Consider the following 27,132-nt stretch of genomic DNA (forward strand, 5'->3'; position numbering starts at 1 on the left):
TCACCGAAGAGATAAGAACATCGGTGTTTTTGATGACTGATCACGTGAATATGGTCGACAGTGAATGGTCTGTAGGTGTGGGAAACGATTTTTCAGTGTTAGTCAACGAACGATACTATCTTTCTCTTAGAAAAAAAGCGGTCCCGAACGTTTACTCGTGGACCATATTTTTTGCTTTCATCCAACAACGATTCAAGAGTCAAAGCTGATTCAAAAGGTACACTGCATTATGTTCGCCTTAGTGATAGCTGGTGGTGAGACAGAACTCTCTATTTCGTGGAATTCGATCCCCAGTGTCCCCTAATTAATGTGTTTGCTCACTCAGAGTTGCCTGCATATATTCCTTTTGCGGAATTTGAAGAGAGTAAAAATTGTCGTTTCGGCATAATAATTGTTTTATAGTATTTCGACGCCTTAAATTCTATTGAATTTTAGCCATTTGTGCTGCTGCAAATCGCTCTCTCCCGCTGCCTTTCTAAATGTGTGAAGTAGGTTTAGTCAGTGAAATAAATTGATAATACACTTAAAAAAAAACTTCAGCGAAAAAATGCTTTTTTGATTCTTATAATAAATTTGGTGTTTTTTATGAGATTATTAAGCATTTTCTAATGATAAATTTCTATTGGAAAAACTCTATTCTACCCACTGGAAAAGTCGCTAGAAGTTGACTCTTTTCTTTCTTCTTATGTATATATGAAGGTAGTGAATTGTATTAGGAAAGGCAGGGGATGGATGCGATCGACTTGCTCCATTAGGTGGCTAAAGGGATGCTAAATAAAAATCAAATGAAATCAAATGTAGTTAAGTAGATTTGGAACTCAACCCCTAAGCAAATCTACTATTAGAGGGGAGGCTTTGGGTCCACATTCTAACGTTTCAGAAGAGAGCATAGTGCAGACAGTATGCTCACTAATTGAAGTGCCCTCCACACAATGCTGAAGAACAGACAGATGTATCAATAAAAAATATGGGACCTGACGCTGGGTAATGGGATGGAGAATTCTATGCACCAACCATCAACTCATTCAAATCACTAAATTTTAATTAATGTTGGGTCATGGTAATTGCGATTGCTAAGCGTGGTTTGTTTAGGGTTGCATACCATAGAATATATTCTCTTTATTTGATTTTTTATGAATGATAACTTACATTTTTTATGAATAATACTTGACATTAATCATTATTGGTGAGCATTTAGTGATTGTCGTTTATAAATTAAAATCCAACATGAAACATAACCACTGTGAGCTTTTAGTCTTTAACCTTTGAGAATTATCCATAATGTTCTGCAGTATCAGAAAACAAATACAGGTGTCACATATACAAAGAGTGTAATATTTTTGGTCAGATAAAGTTTAAAAAAAATGTTGGTTGATATTCTTGGTCTATAGTACATTAAAACCACTGTATTTTTGTGATAGAATATTTAGTCTATTTTTTATGTACTATCATGATGAACATAAAATGAAGAAAGACATGTCAAAAACCCTATATTTGTTACAAAATAATGCATGTGCACTCACTTTGCATGAAACTACAATTGCTCTTATTGAGGTTTCAAGCACTTTGTAACCTTCCACTTCTTCAGCCAGTCTCCTTATCAGTGGGTTGACCTTTCTCTGTGGAAGTCATCTTCGCTAGTAATTCATATTTATGTACTCAATTATAATCCTCAGCTCTAAGCCATTCAGTCATTTCCTCAACATTTGCTTATTTTCATAGTTCTCCTGTTGTGTTTCTACATTAAGGGGGTAACATAAAAGTGATATCATGCTCAAATTGTGGGAATGGAATAAAGTAGCTCAAAGTAGAATATTTCTTTAATCTGCAGGAAACATGGTCATTTGAATGAATATAAATATTTTATGTATGAAGTTTGCATATGCCATATCTCACTGCCAGTTAAACCATTTTCGTGAAAAATCCTTTATTTATTAAATTGCATTTATTGCATAAAACCAGCATATTTTAGCTAAATCTGTGTAGTATCTATCATTTATTAATGAAATATGGTGGTTTTTCAGTGGTATTTTTTTTCAAATTTTCATTTCACCAAAAAAAAAAGTCGTTTCTCCGGAGGAAGCAGGCTGGAAAACATTTTTCCTTCCTTCGCGATCCATGTGTAAAAGGGCACTAAATGAATTCATAAAGGGGCATTTGATTTCCAAATTCGATACAAATGTAATTGTAATCCAAATTTAATGTAAAGAAATTGTTAATGAGTAGTATTAATTTCCTTATCAAGTTATGACAAAGATTTTGTCTGATAGAGCGCATTGTATAGTATTATGGAAAAATCAAAAAATTAATTGCTGAGAATAATGATGGCATGTCTTGGATTCCTTCTATATTTTATAGCAACTGCTTGATATTTAATTGTGTATTTGAATTATTTACTAGATTCTAAGTTGCTTTTTTCAATTTGTTTATTCCCCTAAATTTCAGGTATCCTTTACACTATAAAGATTTGATGCAAATTATTTTCTAATGTGTTGATGCTGGCATAAAGTGGTTGAATAAGAGAATGTTATATTGCTTGGAAATATTAATTAGGGAAACAAAGTTATTGAAATAGGTAATGGTCATAAGGGATCAGGATTGTGTGGTGGCGAAGGTACTGGCTTTCTGCCCTGGTTTGAATCCTGGAGAAGGCAGGTGTTTTTCAGTGATAACCGATTCCTTACTTGAGGTGCTTTATGGAGAGCACTTTGAGTATGTATGCTGTCAGATGGGATGTTGAACTGCGGACCCCTTGGCACCTTTTGATAAGAGTGGCTAATGCCAACACTGGGTTTCTCTCCACCCTTCCTCCTTTCCCATCAATCCCTAATGGTGCAAATGACCTAAGCTGTAGGTTGCCTCTCCTAAAACTACTAATAGTATCGGATATGATATACTTCCACGCTCTTTCGATTGAAATAAATGTGGCTGGTTTCACGTCAATCCAACATCTACTGGCCTCTGACATATTAAAGTGAAGCTGGTAGCATTTATTTTAATAAATAGTGTAGAAAAGTACCATTTCTGTTACTTCTTAGAATGTATATAACTTCCACAAAGTTACGCATGGATCTAGTAAGTTAAAAAATTATACTCATGTATATCTTTAAGTTAACCCTAATTTTCTGAGTGTCCATTTGTTTTGTTAACACTTGACAATATAGGTTCCCTCTTCATAGTTATTGCTACCTTTAAATGGAGTGAATGGACAAACATAAAATGGAACATTTACAATCGAGGTGATCTTCTTCAGGAAAGCCCATTTGCATGCAGAGTTTCAAACCATCATTATAGAAAGTAAACCACCCTTTTTTGTCAAGAAAAATATGAAATTTATAATGCTCTTATACTATAAGTGGGTAGGGGATATGTAGATTGTTTTGTCTTACTGAACAATCAAATATGTTCTGATTTATATTTAAAGAAGGATGTCCATTGTGAAATTCAGGACAGAAAAGTTTAATTTTGATTGAATTTATTATTATTTTAAGTAGCAGTACTCTACTGGGTTGATTTAGATTTTTGATGAATCCTGACACTACCCTGTACACTTAAGCCCTTCCAGCATGGTACAAAATATCTCTAAATCCCATGCTCTGAATGATAATTACTCTTTCTATAGCTCTGTATATTTTCTTCCTCTCTTAATTCCATCCAAAGTGCTCAGTTTTTCCCCTCATCTACCTGCTTTACCAGCATTCTCCCCATTATAACTGTCTTCAGTATTCCAGTTCCACACAGTACCTCATGAGTTTAAATTCACTAACCCTCCTTTCTTCAGCAACCTTTTCTCTTCTCTGACTATGCCCAGGACTTCTGGGATTGTGTTATTTTTGTCTATTTTACTTTTCCATTCATCTCATTGTTCACATCTTGCAAGCAACCAATTCTAGCTCCTCATCTTTCCTCAATGACCATTTTCTCAAGCCACACGAAAATACACTCCATATTAAAATATTGATGAGTCTTTTCTTTAAATGTTCACTTTAGTTGGCTGTCATCCACCAACATCTTTTTGTAGAATCTCTTTATACCTGGTGAAATTCTTTTACTGTCCTTATTACTCAGTCCACCCTCCTCCAAAATAAAATGCAAATAGGAGAGTTATTCCACATTTTCTAGTTTATGTCTGTCAAGGTTATTGTTTGTCTTAGTCTTTCTATTCCTTGAGAATCTCATTAACTTAATTTGCTTATGATTGAATCTCAACCCATACTTATCACAATGGTTCTGCAATGTGCTAAATAATGATTGTATCCCTTGGCTGATTGGCTAACCTACACTTGATCATCCACAAATTTAACCTATTCGATGATATTCCTGCATACTTTCATTTCAGCCCTTCCAATGCCTTGCTCGACATTTCATTTGCATATACATGAGTTGAAAAGACAATTGATGAAGTGCATCACTGTCTTACTCCCCTGTCTAACACCGCTAAGTCAAACACTCCATTCACTCTCTGCACATGTGCTATCTGAGATACTATTCATAAGTTCCAGATGAGTCATCTATGCCTCCAATTCACTCATATCTTCTGCAAAATAATCATTTATTTTGCCAATTTAACTCTAACTAATGCGTTCCCAAAATCTATGGAGCATACAAGTGCATTCTGGGTGATTGAATCCTTTTAATTGAAATGAGAGAACCCAAGGAAATGAATTTCCACATTTCATATATTATGCTGGGTGGATACACTGAACTCTTGCTTCTGGAAATAACTCATTAAATTTGACTGTCATCAACATAAAATAATCCCTCAGTGGCTTGGTATTGTTGTACTGTTTATGGAAAGTATTTTCTGTCCATGGAAAGTGTTGCTTGTTTATGGAAGATCTAAGCATGTACATGATTTAATTAGAAGATTATAGATACTAGATTCCATTTTTCCCACAGTATGTACTTACTAGCCATACAATTTTGGCAAAATATTAGCCTTAAAATAAGCCAAACCTAAAGCTTATTGTATAGTTTAACACAACATTACGATGCTCATTCTCTTTCATGTCATTTGGTCTCCTATAAAAAGGACTGAATGCATCTACTAATTCATCCTAGTGCCCAAGAAAGACATGCAAAATCACATGGATAGAATCAGCAATACTACATAATTCTGCAAACTGTTATCATCACCATTATTTAGGCAGTTCCATCTAAAAATGTGTTCATATTATTAAATTGCCTTGAGTAAAATTTGTCAAATTTATATCCATAATTTTAAGAATGACTAATATTGAGATAACTAATTGATTATTTTCAACAACTCTCTGGTAAAACCCTATATGCAGTATCTCATAAAATATTCAGTTAGAATTTTGAAATTATTCACTGTAACAAACTGAAATTGTATGTGGAGCCTACCTACTTGAATTCATGCATTATATAGTTATATTTTAATGGTTAGCTTGGAAGACACATGAAAATTCACTATTCACTGGCCATTCTTAGAGTTTTAATGTTCGCAAAAAGTTAATTTAGTTTTCAGTTTAGACAAGTTATTGTTCATCGGTCATGGTTTCAGACTAGTCAGAGTGAAACAAACAAAAGTTGATTAGAATTATGCACTGATAATATTTCAGATCTTATTTTGACTCAGGTACTGCCCATGCGATCTCTTAAACCCTGAATTCAGTATCAAATGTGCAACTTATTTCTGCAGAAAGTAAATCAGGTTAAGTTTTAATTAGATATTTCCTCCCCAGCCATAAGCATATGCACCTTCATGATTAAGAAACTTTTCCTCTTACTCCACCCTCCATCAAATTGATTTTCTTTCCTTAAGTCTGTGAAAATGGTGCACACATGTGTCTGTCAACTCTGATTTTATTCATCAACATTGTCACAATTTTTTCAGCTAAGTAAATTGCAGTTATTTTCATTTATTTCAAGGAGTTATATTTACATCATATTATATAAATTGAAATTTGTAATATTGGTTTAATGTGCCATCATCTCATTTCCCTCTTTTACTTTTATGATTTTTAAATGAATACAATAATATTCACCTTGGTTTGATTTAACAGTCAAAAAAATTTTTCACTTATCCGTTGATACCATTTTTTGGCATAGATGCTTAGGATAATGACTCGATAGCTGTTGCTTGAGTATTTGTTTTTTGTTGAATAAGTGGTGTACTTAAGAAAATAGAATGTTAAAGATTTTCAGTTTTAGGTGTTTCAATACGATTTTCTAATTCAACTGCTAGTGCACCTGAATAAAAAATTTAATTAGCATTGTAATGCATTCAAATATGTACATAAACATATAGTTACAGCTATTGGAGTTGAATGAATTAGCTAAATTGTTTGTTATTTAAATCTGAAAAGTTTTAATGAGAAGATATATTTGGTGGCAAGAATTTATTAAAAATTAGAGTCTACATTGCTTGCAAAGACAGAATGCTGACACAAATTTTCTTGTTATCCACCCATCCATGCAGTCTGCTGTACATTTCACATCATTAGTGGATGGCTCCATTTATGGTTAATTTTACATTTAACATTTATGGTGAAGTGAAATACCAAATATAGGGCATTTGCATTTAAACGTGAACACTGGCTGGAAAGGTCAATGAAGCAGTTGCAGTCTCAATTTTGTGGGTTGTTAATTTGCCATTTTTATGCTTGAAATTGTAACTGACCACTCTCTTGGTGTCATATGATACATTATTGCCATTAAATATTTGATAAGCTGTCAAAGCTAAACAGCATTTTAAAACAGGTCTTAAAATTCATACTTAGATCCATTAAATTTTGATTTTGCTTTTATTTAATTTCTTTGTTATGTCCTCCCTCATAGAAAGACTTGACTTCAAACAAAAAATACTTGCTGAATGCATGAGTATCTATGCAAGCCTTGTGAGCAACAAGTTCAGGGAATTTCTCTCCCCTCAATGACTTACCTTGGCAATCTACATGCATATCTTAGTATCAGCTAAGTCGTGGATATCTCATTTTGTGATGTTAATCTTAGTGAAATATGTCAAATACTATACCTTGGCTGTGTGAACGAGTAATATAATGCAGATAACTCAATCAATTTCTCATTAGTGCACCTCTTTTTAATGACTCCAATGATTAGCTTTACGATTTTTCCATTGGTGGCAGTAGAGATCAAATTTACATAGCTCTATGTGGCATATGGAATGCACACATCAGAGGATAGGGGTCAGTTCCTTTCCTTGTGCTCTTCTGAACTTTATCAGGACGATCTGGTGAAAAAGATCAACATTCTGCTATTTTGGTATTCAACTGACATCTAAGGTAATTTGTTCTGTAAAGTTTTTTCACCACATGCTAACCCATTTAGGCTTACTAGAATTTTATTTTATTTTACAGCAAGCCTCAGACATTCAGGGTAGAGATAATATTTTTCTGGGGGTTTCTGGTAAGGTCCCAATTTCACTGCTAAAAATTTGATTTAATTTGGTAATTCTAGCCAACCATGGTATCTTAACGAATATTATTAAGTGCACTAATACAATAGCAACCATGTTAGTTGTTATTATAAAGTGAATACTCTACTTTCCTTTTTCTTATGCGACTAAAACTTCCTATTCAAACTAATTATTTTTGCGTTGGTACCATTAAAAATGTAATTTTAGAATATTTGTTCATTTGTCTCTCTGTACTTATATCCATGATTTCCCCTTAGTGTATTTGCACAAAGATTTTACTATTAACGTGTAAAAATTAGCTCTTTTAATTCTGTGTATCCTAAATTAATTAAATTAATTAATCTTTGCTATAATCGGGAGAATGCATTTTGTAGTCCTATATTCAGAAGTAATACAAAGCAAAATATGCAACTTTTTAATGTTTTCTCTTTTACTGTGGCATAATTGAAAATAATGTATCCGAAATAGGGTAGTCCAGTGGCAAAGTCTTAGGATACTCACCAGAGGGCCCAGTGCGATTCCAGGGCTAGCCTCTGTGTATCATCTGCTTCACCCAAGCAGTGTGAGTTTTTGGTTACCAGGTCTTCCCGAGAAACCACAGGCGGTAGAGCCAAAGAAACTGACCACAAACCCTGATCTGTGAATCACATACGGTTTGGCATAGTACTAGGTGAGCCTTATCCTCATCTATCAATCCAACCCTCGGGTTGATAAATGTGGCTATCGGTCGTTCTAGTGACCGCTGTCTACCGCGACCTCATGCTGGACACACTTAATTATGAGCTCTGGAAAAAAGTTTACTCAGCTGGACGGTGTGTCGTGCCCAGCAGCCGGAAAGAAAAGGCTCCCGCGGTCGTCATCTCACGAAATCCTTGCTAAGCGAAAGTGAAAGCCAGAGCACAGAACACACAGAAGATGGTCGAAACACTCAGAATTGGGAATTGAAAAAAAGGGCCATGTTGAGGACTGGGGAATCATAAAATTAAAAACGGAATGCGGAGAAAATAAATTTAGACATGCTAGAACTGTGCGAGGTGAAATTGAAAGAAAATAGAGACTGTTGGAGCGATAATTATAGAACAATTTACATTGGGAGGGAAGACAGAGGGGATTGGGATTGGTGCGGTGGCTATAGTACTGGCTTCCCACCCAGAGGGCTCGGGTTCAAACCCCGGCGGTATTGAATATTTTTCAGAGGCATCTCGATCCCTAATTGAGGTGCTTTATGGAGGGCACTTTGAGTGAGTACGCCGTCCGTCGGATGGGACGTTAAGCTGCGGGCCCAATGGCGCCTTTCGTAAAGAGTAGGCTAATGCAGACGCCGAGTTTCTCTCCACCCTTCATCCTTTCCTGTCCATCTCCTAGAGCGCAAATGACCTCAGCTGTCGGTCGCCTCCCCTAAATACTACTACGGGAAGAGAGAGAGCGAGTGGTGGCAGTAGTATCAAAGAAAAGGTAGGAAGAAGCGTAGTAAACATAGAGCAGGCGAGTGAGCAATTTTATTTGTAGAAGCAAAATCTGAAGTAACGAACTAGCCAATTGCAGCCATAGGGAGGAAAATATACACAGGATATACGATCAATTGGGGGTAATAATTAAGGGTTTCTTGTGGAGGATACATTGAAAAGTAATGGGGAATTGGACGGGCGGGCGAAGGGAGAGATGGGAGTTAGGTAGCGTACTGCTGTTTAGGAACAAGGAATTACCGCGGGGAGAAAGTACATGAGTTCTGCTGCAGACTAGCTATAATCATAACGAACACCTGGCATTAACACCCTAGTAGGCATAGATTTGCACGGAAAATGCTCGGGGATCTGGAAAATATCAATTTGTACTACATATATTGTAATGCAACAATTTCAGAGTGTAAAAATCATTCGCCTTGACCGGGGTTCGAACCCGGATCCCTTGATATCCGAAATTGTTGCATTAAAAGGCATATTGGCGGCTGAATCCTTTAAAAGTTACTGTTGAGGCATCTCCCTCAGTTTCTTGGAATTTGTCAAAGGTGAAAACAGCCTAAGTGTTTAAAGTTGGCTTTAACATCGTGGACTGTGGCACGTCGCGCACGACTACGAATGCCTGTAACATGGTATGCACGGCATTTCTTTACAACATCTTGTTCCTTTAAAGCCCCCAAAATTTCAGCTTAAGATGATGCCTCGATAGCTAAACTGGCTAAAGCACTCGGCTGGGAATTGAAGAATTCGGGTTCGAATCCCGGTCAAGGCGAATGATTTTTACACTCTGAAATTGTTGCATTAAAATGCATTGTAGCGGATGACTCCGTTAAAAGTTACTATTGCGGCATCTCCGGCAGTTTATTGGAATTTTACATATATTGTGGTCAGACACGGATAAAGGAAGACATATAGTAATCTATTCGTACAGTTTTCCTGGAGCGAATGCTTGGGTGTAGCTGAGGGTGTCCAGAGAGGCTTGTTCGAACTCGGGCCCTCCGGTCAGTAGTCCAACGCTCTAGCCCTGGACTACCGCGACCCATTTAGAATAGAAGAAGAGAAATTGAGTTTGCCAGGGAACATTTCACAACGAGGCAATTGACGACAAGGATGTTAAGTAAGGAGGTTAAGAGAGGACAAGTGAAACCTGTGGTGTGGAGCGTGGTTTTGTGCGGCTCGGAAACTTGGTCGTTGAACCAAGATGATTGGTGTAGATTGGAAGATTACGAGATGTGGGGTGGAGAATGATGGAAAGGTTAAAATAGACGGATAGAAAAAAAAACAAGTGCTTAGTAAGGCAAGGGAGGAGAGAGGAGATTTGTGGGAGAAATTCAAAGGAGGTAGGAAACTTGATGCGGAGGATTTGGATTGGCGGTGGAATGGTGAAGATTGTGATAGATGGGACTGAGTTAGCCATGTGAGTTAGGGGTCAGATAAGTATAGGAATATTGGGCGGAGTAGGAAGATGCGGAATTATATAACCGTTTATTGTAGAGTGGCAAGTCAGGTTTGTCTTTATAGGATAGGCTAAGAAATATAGGAATTAAAAATATTCATCCTTCCAAAACCTACCCGAAACGGTATATTGCCAAATAATTGTAATATCGGAAATAAATAAAAAATTGGGAATATGTTAGTGCGTTGGTTACCTATGATTTTCTTCGAAATAAATAGCAACCAATTTTGCAAATTGACGAAAAAATCAATTTGAGAATGAGATTTCGAGAATTGATTTCATACCGGGAATTATGGTGGCACTCGGAAAAGTATAAGCATGCAATAACGGAATCTACTGGGAAAAGCTCCATTGGACTAAATTAAACCTATACTTTTCTATATAGAGTGCCTTTCTGGGGCTCCAGCTATAATGGTACTCAAGCTCGACTAGCCCGTGGCGAGATGGTCCGAGCCGATAATTGCCAAGCCCTGATACGATATCCATATCTAACTGTGTGAAATTAGTATCTGAGAGTTAAATTTGACATGGACAACACCAAATCCCTACTCTTTCTACTTCCATTATATTTTCAGGAGAATCAGTTATTTACTCACCTTGAGGATAGGGAAGGAGAAAAACACGCCGTACGCCGAAATTAACCAGACCCTTTTCATCCTAGTATGCTAACCTAACAAACCGAAAAGAGGAGAGAAGATCCACAGTGAGCTTGCTGTTGAAGCTACGCCACTTCAAACTAATAGAATCACCGTTAAATGAACTTCTCAAATGGCTATAACTAATCGTTGCTTGTTAAAATTTACTATATATCCTTATTTTTGCCTGTGACAGCGTTACGCCATACCTCGGTATATGTTGACGAAGGATTTACCGATTACGAAGCACTACAGTTTTTTGTTTTTCTTTTAACATGTCAGTCTGGAGTTCTTATGTAATTGAAATGTTTTGTGAAAAAATGCTGCCTTCAGCAAACACATTATTCCTGGATGCTTTGACCACAGCATTTATTCCTTATAGAGATTTCTTCCATTCCACGTGATTCATTGGTATTTGCTGCAAGATATTTTTCCTCACAGACGGTCTTTTTATTTATGGATCGGATATTCCAAAGGTGATTTGATTTTCTACAATAAACTTTGTTTTAGCTTAGGATGAGCGTTGATGATATTGAGCTAATTTAATATTCGTAAAATAATTTAAAAAATGCTTGTTAGTGTTGAAATTCCACTTGGATAAGTGCTCTCCATTTTCTCGTGTTGACACTTTTGCCTTGCTAACCCTGTGAAGCTTATAGTAAACATTGATTCAATAGAAATTTTATTAAGTAATTACATACGTAATAAATCCGTATATTTGTTTTATATTCTGATGGCGAAAGTACTTGGTACCTGCATGTTTCTTTAGATTGTTTCACCATCGCTAAAGTAGTTACATTCGTCATCATAGACCCAACAATCTGAGTATTTATTTCTTTATCACTCATCAGAAAACAACCTTTTGGGATTTTACATCGTTCTCTCAAGATGAAAATAATTACGAGGGCAATCGCCCAAAAATTATGTGGAGGAAAACCCTATATTTTTTGGAAAGTGTACCCGTGACCTCAGAGTTGACAGATAAAGACGTTATCACACCGCCACCAAGATCGGCATATTGATTTGCAGCAGCTCTATAAACCATCTTGCTCCCTTTGAATGACGTTTTTTCCTCATAGCTCCTTGCACATTTGATTCTCGTAATTCTTCCCTATTCCTCATCCTTCGTCTCCTCCCCTCTAAGTGTCCTTAAATTATGGTCTTCAGTAAGTTGTCGTGCTTCAGGATATGGCCTCTTAGTTTTAACCTTAATAACCATTCTATGGTTTGAGCATTTGTTATTGTTGCTAATAGATCTAGATCCCAAATTCAACTGCTTGCTATGTATAATAAGCGAACGCTTTTGCCAAATCATTTAAGAATAATCCACTGGAGTAATACTTTGTATAATTATTAAATAGGAGTTATAGGAGGCATATGTACCGTACTCGTTAACTCATAGGCGCATATTTTGCATCAGGCATATGCATATTGTATAATAACTCATATTATTCTAGAATTCAAAACACCTTGCAGTTATTTTATTGATGGAATGCTAAAGCATAATATACAGGTACAATCGTCATGGGTATATAAAGCAAAAGCCAATGGTTTGCACATTATTATTATGCCTTTATGGCATTGTGCAGTCATCTCTGTGAACATCTGATGGCCAGTCACAAATGTGCCTGTTTGGGTCCCAGATTAATCCATTTTCACAGGTGAAGAGTACTGGCTTGCCATACACGCAGCGGTAAAACTAAAAAACAGGCAAAACGACATTTAATTGAGAGATTAGAATGCCAAGAGAAATTGGACTCATCTACTTTAGTACAGCAAAAAAATATGCCCATCTGCCAATAAAAACTTCAAAGCATTTTTCCTTGAGATGTAACCAGATTTAATTTGAGACCTTTTTTTACAAAAATACTGCAGGATCATTTACCGTAAAATATCTCCCCATTTATAAGGTATGCAGCAATTAAAACTTCACCATCCAAATTACCTTCGCTGCCATTTTTTTATGATCTTAATTTTTTTCTTTTCTGCACCACTTACTTAAACACAAGAAATGAGTTATCTCAAAATACAAGAGTACATAACTGACTCATAGTGTTGAGGCCTGCATATAATTCAAACCCCTTCGGAAGAGACATTACAAATGATCTGACAAGATAACACCGACGAGGCAACGTTAGAGTGATCTGCATATCATGTGTAACGTAATAACTTCCCAGCAAATTGTCACTTGCTGGATTCGACCGTTCTTCGCTCGAAAACGTGGTGTGGCTCATAGCAAAAGTGGAACTTACCGCACATAGTTGGTTACATGTATCGAGGTATGCCAACTGCTGTGCTAGTCTTTATCTATGAAGTACGTGCTCGCCAATGCATCTACATCGTTACTGTTAAAATAGCATTCCAGCTAGCTCACGGTCATAGGTTAACTATTCATCTTTTCTATTATATTATATTATATCTAATTTTCTATCCTATTATATTTCTATTGATATTCTTTGATACACACTCAACCGTGCTAATGTTGGAAAAGCAGACGGATTACCTTTTTTTAATCTCTAATATTATCTTTGAAATTCACCGCATTTGTGTAGATGAGACGGAAGAGAGGAAGGGGAATACTTGTTTAAAATTTTTCCTAACTCACATTTTCCGTGTACATTCCTATTTTCAGCTTTGTACCGATATTATCATTGGAAGCTCGATAATTATTTGATGGTGCAGTAAGTTTTCAATGCAAAGCCATTTCAAAATAGTGGATGGTACTAGAGAGTAACCAGCATGTTTCTCTATCATGATAACCATGAACGACACCGCGAAAAGGTCACTTAATGTTTAAAAAATATCTACTTTACAAGTGCTTCGTGGACTCACCTGCGAACAGTCGCTACTTGGGAAGTACTCCTGACCATTGCTGCAGTCAACAGCAGGTGGTGTGTGGCTTCCACCTGAAGAAGTGCTTCCCCCTGCCCCCGTGGTAAATTTTTGTGGCACAGTGGTCTTTTCTGGGTATCCACTGGGTGGAGTTGCTGGCTTTGTTGGGACTGCGGGGCCATCTGGAGTGGTGCTAGGTGGTCGATCCCATTCCGGCTGAGGAATATTTGACAGGGAAAAGCGTCAGATGGATATCTTTCACTCATTGAAATCAAAAGATACGTCGTTTCGCAAAAAAAAGGACTTGCGGTAATATTTTATTGGCGAGTTATATGAAAATATACTACATGGATTTTTAACAAGGGAAATCATTTAGCATGCACATTAGAGTATCGTGGAAATTACAAAAACAAAGATATGGAGTGTTTAAATCTGCGCATTGCTCTTAGTGAGCTCAAATATACTTATTTGAAGTTAAAATTTAACATTTATTTTTTTATCGATTATAGAATTAAACTTTCAAATGATACTGCGGAATGACAAAAAGTAATGCATGAGGTAGGTTAATTCCGGGTTTATTTCAAGATAACCCTATTAGTTTCGTTAGCTTTTATTGAGTGTAATTGTTAATTATTATGTCGAAAAGTGGCTATAGTTGTATCGTAATCTGTATATTATAAAAGAAAATAAACACTCAAGCAAATTTAGGGGCCTAGTCTCACCCTGGCAGTTGTGGTTCCCAAGGGGATGGGCACTTTGTAGCCCTTCATGCCTTCAGCCATTGTTTTTATCAGGGGGTTGACCTCTCCGCAAACACCATGGAAGTCGTCCATGTCAATGGCCCATGTCATCGTGCCAAGATATCCCTTTGTTTTAAGCCAATCCATTTTTTTCTGGACACTAGTCTTATTTTCGTAGCCAACCCACTGTGTTCCTGTTTTTCGTAAAATAAAAAAAAATTATATCACATCCACAGTCGAGAGGAACAGGGTGACATAAATGACAGTGTTTCTTAAATTTGCGGGGCTCTTAGGTACGCAACATATCAGTCATTTAACTACCATCAAACTTAAATATGTGTGGTATATATTTACCATCAGTTATTAAATTTCTTCCTCGCCAAATCGTTTCGTTTCATACAATGTAATCATGTGTGAAAATTCGAACTTTTTCTTTAATTTGGGGCGAAATTTTTATTTAATTAATTAGGATTAATAATTTTAGAATCCTTTCAATAAAATCGAAATATCAGCTTAAAGATAAAAATCTCTCATGTGTTTTTTAAGCAACCATGATTGATGAATTTGTAAAATTCTACACATTACATTAATGATTTCTTAAATTCAGTATGATTAACCTGTAAAAAGTATTAGGGAGTACGCTTAAATTTCACCAATATGCTTAAATGCTAATGATTTTGGTTGTTTCGATGAGAAATTAAATGGAATATTTACTTCACAAAATCATCCAATGGACATAGATATTATTTATTCTTGAGTTTCAACTCTACATGTGAGTGAAAGTTTACTTAGTCTTTTTTAGTTCCAAATTGCAAAATGTTACCCAAGTAATTTAAAAAATTGACCCAAGTATAATTATATTCCTCGAGGGATAATAGCGGGCTGTAATTAAAGGAATAAATAATACCAGCGAAATCTTACCTTGATAAGCAAATGGACAGAATCCAATTCCATCCCACCTCCTGGTCCAGTTACTTTCTGGCGGATCAACCCTCATGCAAATCTAAGATACAAAAAAATGTTATCAAATTATGAAAAAACATATTAGTGGCAATCAGATAGTTTTATTTGAGAGAGTTAGTTCAATGGTCACTCTATGAGAGTTTCTAGTTAAAAAAATTGCAGTTATCCCCCATTATTTTTCCACGTGATCACAGTCAATCTTATATCCCAGTTACATCTACCAAATTTAAACTTGTCCAGAAGCTACCTCGTAGTAAGCCAAGGTTCCCTTAGCTCCTGTGTACTCTCCGGCGTCACCACCGCCAGCCTCCTTGTTGATATAAGTTCCTTCTTCGTAGTTGTTGTTGCCCTTTGAGAGAGTGAAGGTGCGACCGTAGAATGGAATACCAACTACAAGACGGTCCTCAGGGCATCCCATTTGCACCCAGAGTTCCAAGCCATCGTTCTGGAAGGTAAAGCACACAATCAATTAATTTTTAATGCTTATCAACACATTCTGAGCCAAGGTTCAGTCCAAAAAACTGATGGAATATTTATTCTGTTTTTGTGTTCTGAAATGAAATAGTGAAAATGATTTTTTTCTCTGTCTTGGGATTTGATTTGGGAATTTCAGCTCGGAAGAAAAGTTTTTGTTTGATCTATAAATTATTAAAAGAGTTGATGTGATTGGAAAAAACGTCAACACTTTGGTTATCTGGTAATTTGTTGAGGGATGCTGCCTTCCATAAAAGAACTGGAGTAGTTATGCATGTTAGTGTTGCTGTTAGAAATAATCATAAGTTAATTTTGATATTTTATTTGCAAAACAAATTTGCAATTGAACTTGAACCACGAATTTAGTGTCTATTAATATTGATTTTATATTGTTTTTACTTATGAACTTATCTTTTAATATACAAATATATGTATATAATCCATATAAATTTGTCTGTATCTATCGCTATACAAAAGAAATATTTTAAATAATGTTTTTGTGTGGATTCTGGCTGTAGCGTACGCTTAACTTTGAACTTATCTTCATTTAATTGATAAGGATCGCCTTGTAATATGACTCAAGTACAGCTTGGATACTCACCACGTTAAGCTTTTCATATGCCCATTCGTCGAAGGGTCTCTTGTAAAGAGGGCTGTGCACATCTGCAAACCCAGCCCAGTTGCCACGAAGATCATATGACATGACGTGGATGGCGTTCACCATTCTATGTAAAGGAAAAATATAATTGCCAACATTATTCTATTTCGTCAGAGTCAAAATTATTCACATTATAGTTTCAAAAATGAGATACAATTGCACTTCTGACTATAATGTGTTCATAAGCCTCCAAACCTGAATTCATCATCTACATCTACATAAATACCCTGCAAGCCACCAAAAAGGTGTGTGGCAGGGGGTGCAGCACCAGGAGGAAAGGGTAAGGGATGAGGGGGTTAGGGTTTTTCAAATGGCTGGGGAAAGGTAAGGGGAACCTGCAAGAAAATATATAAATATAATCGTTTTTAATATAATCATGTAGAATGTCAAAGAATATTTTTGCAAGGACTTCCTAGCAAGAGTTCTAAATGCTTTAAAAATAGATATGAGTGACCGTTGAATGCTTTTTAAAACTTCATACCTATCTCTTACCTAATAAATACCTAATAAATCTAATTACTTATCTATTAATCTCAAGTCTTCACAAGGGTCTATAGCAGGAGAAATGTTAAACTTTTCCTTTTTCAATGAAAAGAGATTTTGATAACTAAGATTTTCAATGATGAAATGAATATGCAGAAATAGCGGAATTTCCAATAAGTAATGCCTTTGAAAGTGGTGATTATAATCGAGGATAATCCTAAGGCAATAAAGAAAGAAGTGGATAATTACTTGTAATTGTCTGAAGGTGACCATATTCAATCAAAAAGGTATACCTAACAAAGAAGGAAGTCCCGGAGTTGATTTCAGTCATGTGTCAGAATAGACCTCTTTTCATTGTCACTCTCCCTTTGCCTTGTGCACTTTCACTCACCGAAGTTATTTACTTGGTGATCGAAATATTCGCATATGAGCATTCATATCTAATGTGTTGTGATTTGGAGGTATTTTCGATTTACTGTATATCAATACGAGTATCCAACCAGTAGCTCGACTAACTACGAGGGCTATTCAATAAAGAGAGTTCATAATTATATTTGAGATAATTTATCATTGGATATTTTAGTTTAATTTAGAAACGATAGGATGTAAACGAAAAACGAACGTACCTACAACCGCGAAACAATGGAAAAAGGATATTATCAAGTCCATAAACTTGATTGACTCAAGTTAACGGCCATGGTTATTTTTCGTTTTTCCGTGGAAATGCTAGCTTAATGTTTATGTCTGTGGTGCAAGTTTAATTGATTTGACTCCAATATTGCGTCAGAGGGAGCCGTTGTAATTTGAAACGGGTTAAATTCGCCCACGTCGGCTTCCAAAGCTGAAAACCGATTGCCAAAAAGATGTTTGCTCACATTGAGTGACAGGTAAAAGTCACATGGGGCTTGGTCTGAACTAGTGGGAACCACTCTGAAAAACACTTCTCGTATTGATTTTTGATATACAAATGTGATGTCGCGGCACCCACCGCGGCCAAACACGAATCATGTTCAACTTTCCTCTTTTCAACATGTGGGTGGAATCCGATGATATTTTCTATATTTATGACAGTTCTTATAACTTTATTCAAACTTGCTTCACAGCGGCAGCAGCGATGTTAATGTTTACTTCCGTAGAGCAGTGACTCTAGCTCCGGTTCCACATTCCTTTGAAATTGATTTTCCTCTTTTCCTCTTCAAACATTACAAATACTTTGTAGCTGTATTTTGTGCCTGGTGTGTAAACTTCATCTTAGCCAATTTTAATTTAGTACACAGTCAACCCAACAACATAAGATAAAATTAAAACGTTTTATAATTTTTTTTCAAGTAAAACATGTACGATCGCTCCGTATTGAACAGCTAGTTTGATTTGTTCATAGTTGATAAGATCTAAAAAATGATATTTAGCTGCTTGAGAATTTAAAGGGTCAGTAAAGGTCAATCTGTTTTGCTGGGTTTTAGAGCAAAATGGAAAAAATTGTTAATGAGATGTATGTACAAATAGGGGGCTACTTACGCGCATAAGTCTGGGACATGGTAACCATCTTGTAGACGGAATTTCGCCAGCGGAACGGCCATTGTGATATCCCATCCCTTCCCTTCCGCATCAAAAGCTCGTCTTAATTCCTGAACGAAGTAGAATAAGTTGTTCTTGTCTGACATTTTTCCTCCCCTGTCGGTAGCACCAGGGTATTCCCAATCAATGTCCAATCCGTCGAAATCATATTTCTTCAGGAACTCTGATAAAAGAAATTAAAGTCGTGCATTCACTTGTCAGTTACCAAATGCTTCACTCAGGCGGGCAAGTATTTCAATTAGGACGACTATGTTTAACTTAGTTGCCCGAAGATTTTATTACGTACCTTAAAAAAATTTAAAAAATAAATTTTATCTTTTCTTGAACTAAATAATAATTAAAAAAAATATAAATAACAATTAAAATATTCTTCTCCTCTAAATGAGATTATTGCAAGAAAAGAAGCAAAATGATTATGTGACTCCTTGGTTGCTAGTGTTACGAGGGTATTCCCAAAATTGAGGTTTCTAATTTTTTTAGAAATTAAGCAAGCATGCATTTTCAAAAATTGATTCATTATTTTAAAGTTTGAACATTTCTCTATTTTTCTGCATAATTGCTAATTCGGTCGATGCATTCTTTTAGGCATTAGGGCAGTTTTTGTACGCTCATAAGGATGTTTTGGGATTGCCCTCGTACAATGGAATTTTATTCGAAGCAGTAACTAGAATCGAATGCATCTATCAAGGTCTAATAAAAATAGTTATAGGAATAAAAAATAAGTGGGAACCCATTTTTTGTGCAGTTTATGTATCAAAAACTTGACCATTTTGTGTGAAAGCTAAAGCAACATTTGTTTTTTAATTATTGATGATATACGAGGTATTTGCCAGAAAACTAGTGGTTGCTAGAAAAATAGAAGGAAAAATGGCATTTAGGGACTTAATTTACATTCGAGGTCTTATTTTACTGCAATACATTATCTTTTTGCGTCGAATTCAACTAATTTAAAAACGATTTTTATCTTTTTATTTTTTGCGTAATGTCATGTGTAGACTTGAATTAATAAGTATAAACGAGCAGAAAAAAAATAAGAAACATGAATATACCCTTTCGTCTTTAGGCATTGTAATAGATTGCATATTTTTTTATATCATGTCATTTTCTTTTCGCCAGTTTCCTTTTACCCTGGCATAAAATATTTCCTTTCTTTGTTTATAAACTTCGTGTCTTTTTAATTTATTTGATCTAATCTAGCTCTTCGGGAAGGTTATGATACTTGCCGACAACACTCCTGATGAATGAATCCCGTCGAGCCTTGACAGTGACCAGTTCGGAGTACTTCCTTCCGCCTTCGCCCCATCCTCCGACGGCCACTTCTGTCCTCAGGCCTGGGTGCTTCTTCTTAAGGTCGGTGAAGTTGTAGAACCCTCTTTTGGTGATGTCATTCTAGGTGAAGCATTGAAAGACATAACGAGACGTATTAGAACGTAGCAATATAGGAGGCCTAATTAAATCCCCAGAAACGTACCCAATCAATGCACATACGTTTGTAATCAGAATTGTTTGTGATTTTCTGACATGACTTTCTTTGTGATTTTATCGTTAAGTGATGGGCATAAATTGCTCTTTTTCTTCGGCCCTGCAGGCGCACCGCCGACTTTTTTTTCTTATTTCAAAATTTCTCATTATTACAGTTTTGTCCCCAAATTTATGGTTTTTTCAATGTTTAATTTAGTCTGAAGCTTTTAAAAATTCATTAACATGTCACATATGGAGGCAATGGTCTACGCTTTAAGCTAGTTTTAAGCAAAACACTAATTTTAAATGTGGTTTTGGCTCCTCATCTCGCTTTCCCAATTCGATTCATTTTTTAATGCATCATTTATCAAATATTTTAAACTGTTGGAGACATTTTGGCTAAAAATAAAAAGAAGCAATATTTGAAGTGTGATAATAAGTGAATTAAAAATAAAGAAGTAACTAGAACCACGGATTTTGCTTCGTTTGGGATGGAATTATAAACCCTTTCTCTTCTATGTGATGTTTTCAGCTAACTACCCATGTTCCGCTGACGGTTTAAATAAAGTTTTACAGTTTGAGTGCTACAATTTTTATGTCATCCAGCAATTTTCGGTTGCAACTGAAAACGGAATAGAATATTTTGAAAATCCGTGATTTGAAGTTCATATAATAATATTATTACTCGCCGACCGCTATGGATCCCTGTATAACAGAACGGTAAATAGTATATAATATGTGCGTAGAAAAATGTTCTCAATCCACGTGAAGTTTCTAGAGTACAATTACTCAAATATTTAATTGCAATAAATTTCACCTGGTACTAGGCTCTCCGGTGTATTAATGTCATATTGGTGAAATAGAAGGTATGGTAAATTTCGGTTCTTTCACAGTGTCCACAGCTGTTTTCTAACAAGTAATAGACGCTAAAATTAAGTCTCTATACATTGGTTCACACAATGTAGAACATGTGAACTCCTGTGTTCAGATGATCGCTCACTCACTTCAGATAAGATAACAATGATTAAAGATAGCCTGAAAAAAATATGCCTGCTTCTTATTAGCTTGAATAAATTCGTTGAAAAAACATATTCCTTTGGTCATCATTAGTGAATAACTGGTCTAGGAGCCACCCTTGGCATTATTATGGCGTTTTCAGGGATCATTACTTTACCTCTTCGTCTAGGACGAGAACTTCCCAGGTGACGTTGGATACTCCGATGAAGGCGTAGATAATGTGAGTGCATAGGTCAGCCGGAAGGTCGTCGATCGTGTAACTACCGATTCCTGGCCGGTAGATGGCCCAGTTGCTGAAGTAGCATGATACCCTGGGTGACCTATCTTCGTTGTAGGGCGCCACGGGGTTATCTACGCTGGCGTAAGCTGAAAACGAAAAATTTGTTAGACCCCTTCCTGCAGGTTTACGTAAAATTCTCAAACACTTGATTTCCTTTATGTTCTCTGCGTATATTCGGAGCACATGAAGCACTCATTCAGGCTTGTTTCCTAGATTGGTTCCCCAGGCACGGTTGGTTGTCAGGAAGTAACTGACGAAGGTAACAATTTAGTAGCTAATGCGATTCCCGTAGCAATTGCTTGTTGTCCTCGGGTAAGTTTTATTCATGTAATGCCGAGTTCGTGAGTAATTTTGAATGTGAATACTTAAACTGTTTTTCGGATATTCCGCTGTTAATATATTGACGCGTAGAATCCGAGTGTTGCGCATTTTAAGATGTTGTGGGTTTATCGAATGATAAAACGAAATCCTTGGATTTGAGTGTCGCAATCATATTGAACTTACATCACAGTTATCGCAGTTAAAATCATTAGTGTGTGAATTAGAAAAACCAGTGTGACATGTGCGAGATAATAATCAATCTATACAAAAAAGGTTTTATGAGATTTCCAAGATGGAGAAAGGTTAAGTTAGGCGTTAAAATACAACGGCAAAAGCAAGGGCAGGTGGCCGAGATACTTCTATTGGGAGCGTTTTCGGCCAAGATGGTGAAAGTATTAGGGATATCAGAAAATATGCGAGTACTCGAATGACTTTAAGAAAGGCTTTTGCGAGAAAAAATAATTGAAATAGAGCGTGCTTTTGTACGGCTTAGAAATATGGTCGTTGAAAAACGATAGGAGGTTTTTGAGATGTGGGCGTGAAGGATGAAAAACTGAAAATGGACGGAAAGGAAACATTAAAGTACGGAAAGTATGGTGCGGAAGGAGAGAGGGTTGTAGTCGGATATCCAAAGGCGACCCGAAAAGTGGACGCAGGGCATTTTGATGGATGGTGGAACGTTGAAGACTGTGATAGAGGGGAGAGCAAGAGGCATACAAACAAAGAAGGGTTAGGAATAGGATAGGCATGTTAAAAGGAATGAAGGGAGGTAGACTGTATGTGGAATTAAAGAAGAGTTTATTGTATTGTGGGGTGTCAGGCTGTGTCCAGCTAGGCGAGGCTGAGAAATCTGGCCGTGTTTATTGCGTCCATTCAAAAACTGCATTAAACGGTAGACTTACCAAGTAATAATCATATCGCATATGAAGAAGATTATGAAGGAACCTAAAGGGCCGTAGGCATTTTCTATAATTCGGTTTTTGCTAATGGAGTTGACCTAGCAAATGTTATCGATTGGCGCGATAAAAATCGCAACTCATCCTAGTGCAGATAATTTACTGCTAAGTAGCACAGTAGATAATTTTATTCTCAGGGTACTTTAGGCATTCAAAATGAGTTTCGGGCATATGCTCGTTTTTTAACATTTCTTGTAATTTTTATCGGAGTCAAAATATCTCCCTTGAGGTTACTTTGCCGGTCATTGCTAGATGAGAACATTTTGGAGCCCTTTCCCCCCATTGGGAGGGTACCAATTTTGGATCTGCCCGTTATGACAAAAAATCTGGGCGAAATTTTCAGACTTCCATGCCAGTATTGTACTCACCGGTAGAGAAGGACAGCGCAAAAAAGGCGCAGAACGCCAAGATCATTCCAGTTCTTTCCATTCTGGCAAGGTTTGGTAACCTGAGAAGTAGAGGAGGAGATGGTAAACAATCAAAAAGACCGACTTTACAATTCTTGAAATAGCTTTCATTCTCACTAAAACAAATGTTGAGTGGCCGTATGTCGACATTTATATTTTCATTTATCTGAAAACCTGACGCCATCTAGCAGTATTGACTCCGACAGAGTTGTTAAAAATTCATCGCACCGTATAACTTTTGCGTCATAGCTGAATTTCGCTGTTCTGCACCGAGCTGTCACTGAACGCTTCGGAAGAAATTCCCAGGTCGGCTGACTCATCCCTGCATTATATCGGCGAGTTGGATGCTAGAGTTATTACGGGTATTTCCTCAGTGAACTTGATTAACTGGCATTTATCATATTGTGTCTGGACTGTACGACAATACCATTTAATTTACGGTTTCCACCTTTTACAGACTTTAGGTTTCTTCGATTCTCAATTAGTTCAATGATTTATTTAGTTTGTATTCGACAAATAACGAAAATCTACCATCCAAAGTAAAAAAATCTCAATCTGTATTTTCTTCTGTTTGTCCTTTATTTTTTTTTGCTGGCACCAATAACTTTGTGCTTCTTTTGATATGATAAGAATTATATCTTAGGCTTTTGATTAAGCTAATCCAGGAGGTTGATTTGGTAGATGAGTGCCCGGACTCACCTCGTTCTAAAGATATAGGCGTATTGCAAATGTCGGAAATATAAGTCCTGAGAAATTCATGCATCAGGGAAGGGGAGAATCTGTGACAGCCCGAAGTCACTGGGAAAACCCGTACATTACGGTCAGCAATCGAACTTTCTACTCACGAGAATTATACTTGCTTCATTTGCTTTTTTAGTCTTTCAAGAGAAATGTACTGTAATGAATGCTTACTTTGTAATGCTTCTCTGGAATGCTTTCCCTTCTAATACTTTCAGTAAGGAAACGTATGCAATTCCTTATTCTTGTTGCAGTCATCGTGTTATATCTTTCTCATCAAAATTATAACTCATGAAGAAATAAATTGTTTCGTTTTTTACCGAACAGTCATAACTGTTCACTCTTATTTTATTCTTCGAAATTTAGGCATTTCTAGTGTGTTTGTACTTGACTGGCAACCATTTGAACTTTCATCTTCATTATATACTATAGAAAAATTTAGATTCACAGTTTAGATTGAAGAAATATCGTTTCATTAGAACTACGATAGGAACTTTGAACTTTTGATGTGATATTGTAATCATAATTATCCTTATGCTTAAGGTATACATGTTGAAAAAAGCTTTCGTTGTATGCTCTGGCTTCTGGCTATGTTTAATCATTAATTACATAACCTTTTTAAATCCATTTACGACGGATCCCAGAAAATGAATAGTAAAAACTGGTCTCTGCTAGGTCATAATATTAGATTCGCATTAATCGAGCGTTTATAAGCAAAAGCCTCTGGGTTTCTTGTATAACTGCATTTCTACGCATAATGTATTCAATATACGAATTGACTTCGCATTATCTTGCACAAAACTACCGAGCGCCCAATCGACCAGAACCATTTTTAATCGATCTCCTCCATCACCGATGAATTTTCCCACTTTTCCATTGTTAAATTTCATACTTCTGTGAAATTTTATTCAATCGTTTGGCTATTGCTTCGCCATATTTATCGGTGTCACTAAGAGACATAATTAGCAATTAATCGATAGATGTTCGCCTCGCGGTTGAACAACATCTCATCTTCATACGCGTAGTTTTCTTCCGCCGTTCGGACTTAACCTGTTTACCCTCTTCAGCATTCCTTTACAAGTGAGAGTAGCATTTTGATTAGGGAAATAAAGTGGCATTGATTGTTGCTTATAGGTGGAATATTTTAAGGCTTCTGCGCGTTATGTGGATGTCTTTTATTTTGGGCCAGTGGAGTTAGTTTATGAAATTAGTTTATGTCTTGGTATGTTGGTCTTCGGGGTTTTCAGTTGATTGACCTAATCACAAAAGTTCCCTCCCCTAGACCGCTAATAGGCTGCTGCACCTAAACTCAACTTACCCCCTCTCCCTTACTCCCCTTACCTTACCCCCTCTCCTCTTCCTCACTCCCCTCTTGGAGTCAGACTATGTAAGGTGAAAAATGTTGATGTACGTTACCTGATGATGATGCGCAGCATCGAAACCATGGTCGTGAAATATTAAAATCTTTTTGGTGGAAATGTTAAGTTTCTTTTTACTCTCATAATGAAGGAATTCTACAAAGTTAAACCTAAAACTGTTATTTTTACAAATGAGGTTATTATTACATTACAGTGTATTAGTAAAATCGTCTGCGTGTGATCAATCACTACTGGAGGTACAAATTGTGAGTTTACGCTTTCGTTTACACCGGGACTAGAAAAATCATCGGGAAAGGTTACAAATTAGATGCTCTAGTCAGATTTAAAAAATCTCATACAGTCAATTGCTGTGGAAACGAGAGAGGGAATTTTGAGCATCCAATAAAACCTCCTGACTTTATAAATTATTGTTGTTACTTTACGTACAAGATAAAATATAGAGATTGTTGTCGTCTTGGTCATGTTAAACTCTACTTATGGTACGCGTCCATTTAATGACACCTTATAGGGTAGAGTAAAATTCTCGATACCGAAATAATTCGACATTGGGCTTGTAAATTCGCTAAAAAATTGTAATGTTAATAAAGGACCTTTCAGCGCACTGCCTGTAAAACTGGTTTAGGAAATACTAAAATAAAGAAAATTTAACTTGAGATGTTGTAGCTATGGATTCAAGAACTCTTTTCTTTCATAAGCAGTTTGAGGGACTAACTTCAAGCCTGAGTACAACATAGTAAATTAATATAAACTCTTTCTCATCCCACTTCCTGATTTTCACTTAACAAATTTCCTTCAAGGCTGTTGGTGAAACCTTTATGGTAATCTTGGAAGAGTTTAGTGAAGTGTGTTAACTATGTGCCAAAAACTTAAGATATTCGAAAAATGGAGTATTCGAATAATGGAGTCCTATTTTTTCCCATTTCCCGTTACAATATTGCTCAGGATTTATCATTTACTTGATGCATGTATAAATAATAATGAACGCATAAATCGTATATATTGATTTATGAACGACTTTTCGAAATGTCGCCCAAGTTGTAACTTTTTTATTTTTATTCACAGAGCACAGAGTTAAAATGTGTAGAATAGTGTAGTGTTAGAAATATTATTTAATCTCATCAATCTCTCGAGGGTATGCATTTAATTAACGGAAGACATTGATTATAAGGATTCTGAGACATTAGAATCTAGGTTAACGCTTCGGTTCACTATTCTCCCCCATAGCAAATCATATGGAGGACGGTTTTTGAAACTTTCAATGGCGATCTGGAAAATTCTCGGATTCAAACGAGGTCACCGCGCGTCACGGCCCTTGAAGGCGTAATTCTCTAGGACTTGCCAATATTTGTAGAGTTGGTTATTCTTGACCTTGGATACTGTGCAGCTTTTTTTCTTATAGACGTGGATGGAATTTGTACATGTGCATCACCAAGGTTATCCATATTTTCCAACGACGCTCTGTTTAAAGGCAGATCTTCATGCTCTTATAAAATAATGGATGGGTTTGAGAGGGACAAATTTTCGACAAATACACCTGTTCGGTGACAATCTTTGGTGAATCAGAACACCGTTGATGTCCTTTTGGAACCCAAAATGAAAAGTCGAGCACTAACTAATTGCTACGTTATTAAATAACTAAAAGCTAAAAAATATTGGATCAGAATTATTTTCCTGAAATTCAGGTAGGGTCGTCTCGCCTGTGACCAAGAGGAATTAAAAGTAAATTCATAAATAATAATGGAAAACAGAGAAAAAAATAATTTGAGTAATTCTGATGGTACCATTATTCCATAAAGGAAATCTCATATCTGTGGATAGGTGAGAAAAATCAAAAAGCTGCGAGGTATTTAAATTACAAATCTCGCCATTCACTAAAACGAAATAAAATGCTGCTC

At 36.2% G+C, this 27,132-nt stretch overlaps 1 protein-coding gene across 1 annotated transcript in view; it reads right to left on the bottom strand.

The window, feature by feature from the left end:
• Nucleotides 1-12,523: 12,523 nt before the first annotated feature.
• LOC139696601 (endochitinase-like) overlaps nt 12,524-27,132 on the bottom strand; it is a 45,723-nt gene continuing 31,114 nt past the window's right edge. The window contains exons 3-12 of the mRNA XM_071595407.1: nt 23,082-23,161; nt 21,314-21,522; nt 19,902-20,067; nt 18,619-18,841; nt 16,561-16,684; nt 15,733-15,930; nt 15,444-15,525; nt 14,505-14,716; nt 13,783-13,998; nt 12,524-12,649 (exon numbers count right to left, since the gene is read on the bottom strand). Coding sequence (XP_071451508.1) covers nt 12,524-12,649; nt 13,783-13,998; nt 14,505-14,716; nt 15,444-15,525; nt 15,733-15,930; nt 16,561-16,684; nt 18,619-18,841; nt 19,902-20,067; nt 21,314-21,522; nt 23,082-23,161 — 1,636 coding nt within the window. The remainder of the gene's footprint in view (nt 12,650-13,782; nt 13,999-14,504; nt 14,717-15,443; nt 15,526-15,732; nt 15,931-16,560; nt 16,685-18,618; nt 18,842-19,901; nt 20,068-21,313; nt 21,523-23,081; nt 23,162-27,132) is intronic.

This window comes from Hetaerina americana, unplaced genomic scaffold (assembly GCF_022747635.1).
Source record: "Hetaerina americana unplaced genomic scaffold, ioHetAmer1.1.p SCAF_7, whole genome shotgun sequence".
Lineage (NCBI taxonomy): Eukaryota > Metazoa > Arthropoda > Insecta > Odonata > Calopterygidae > Hetaerina > Hetaerina americana.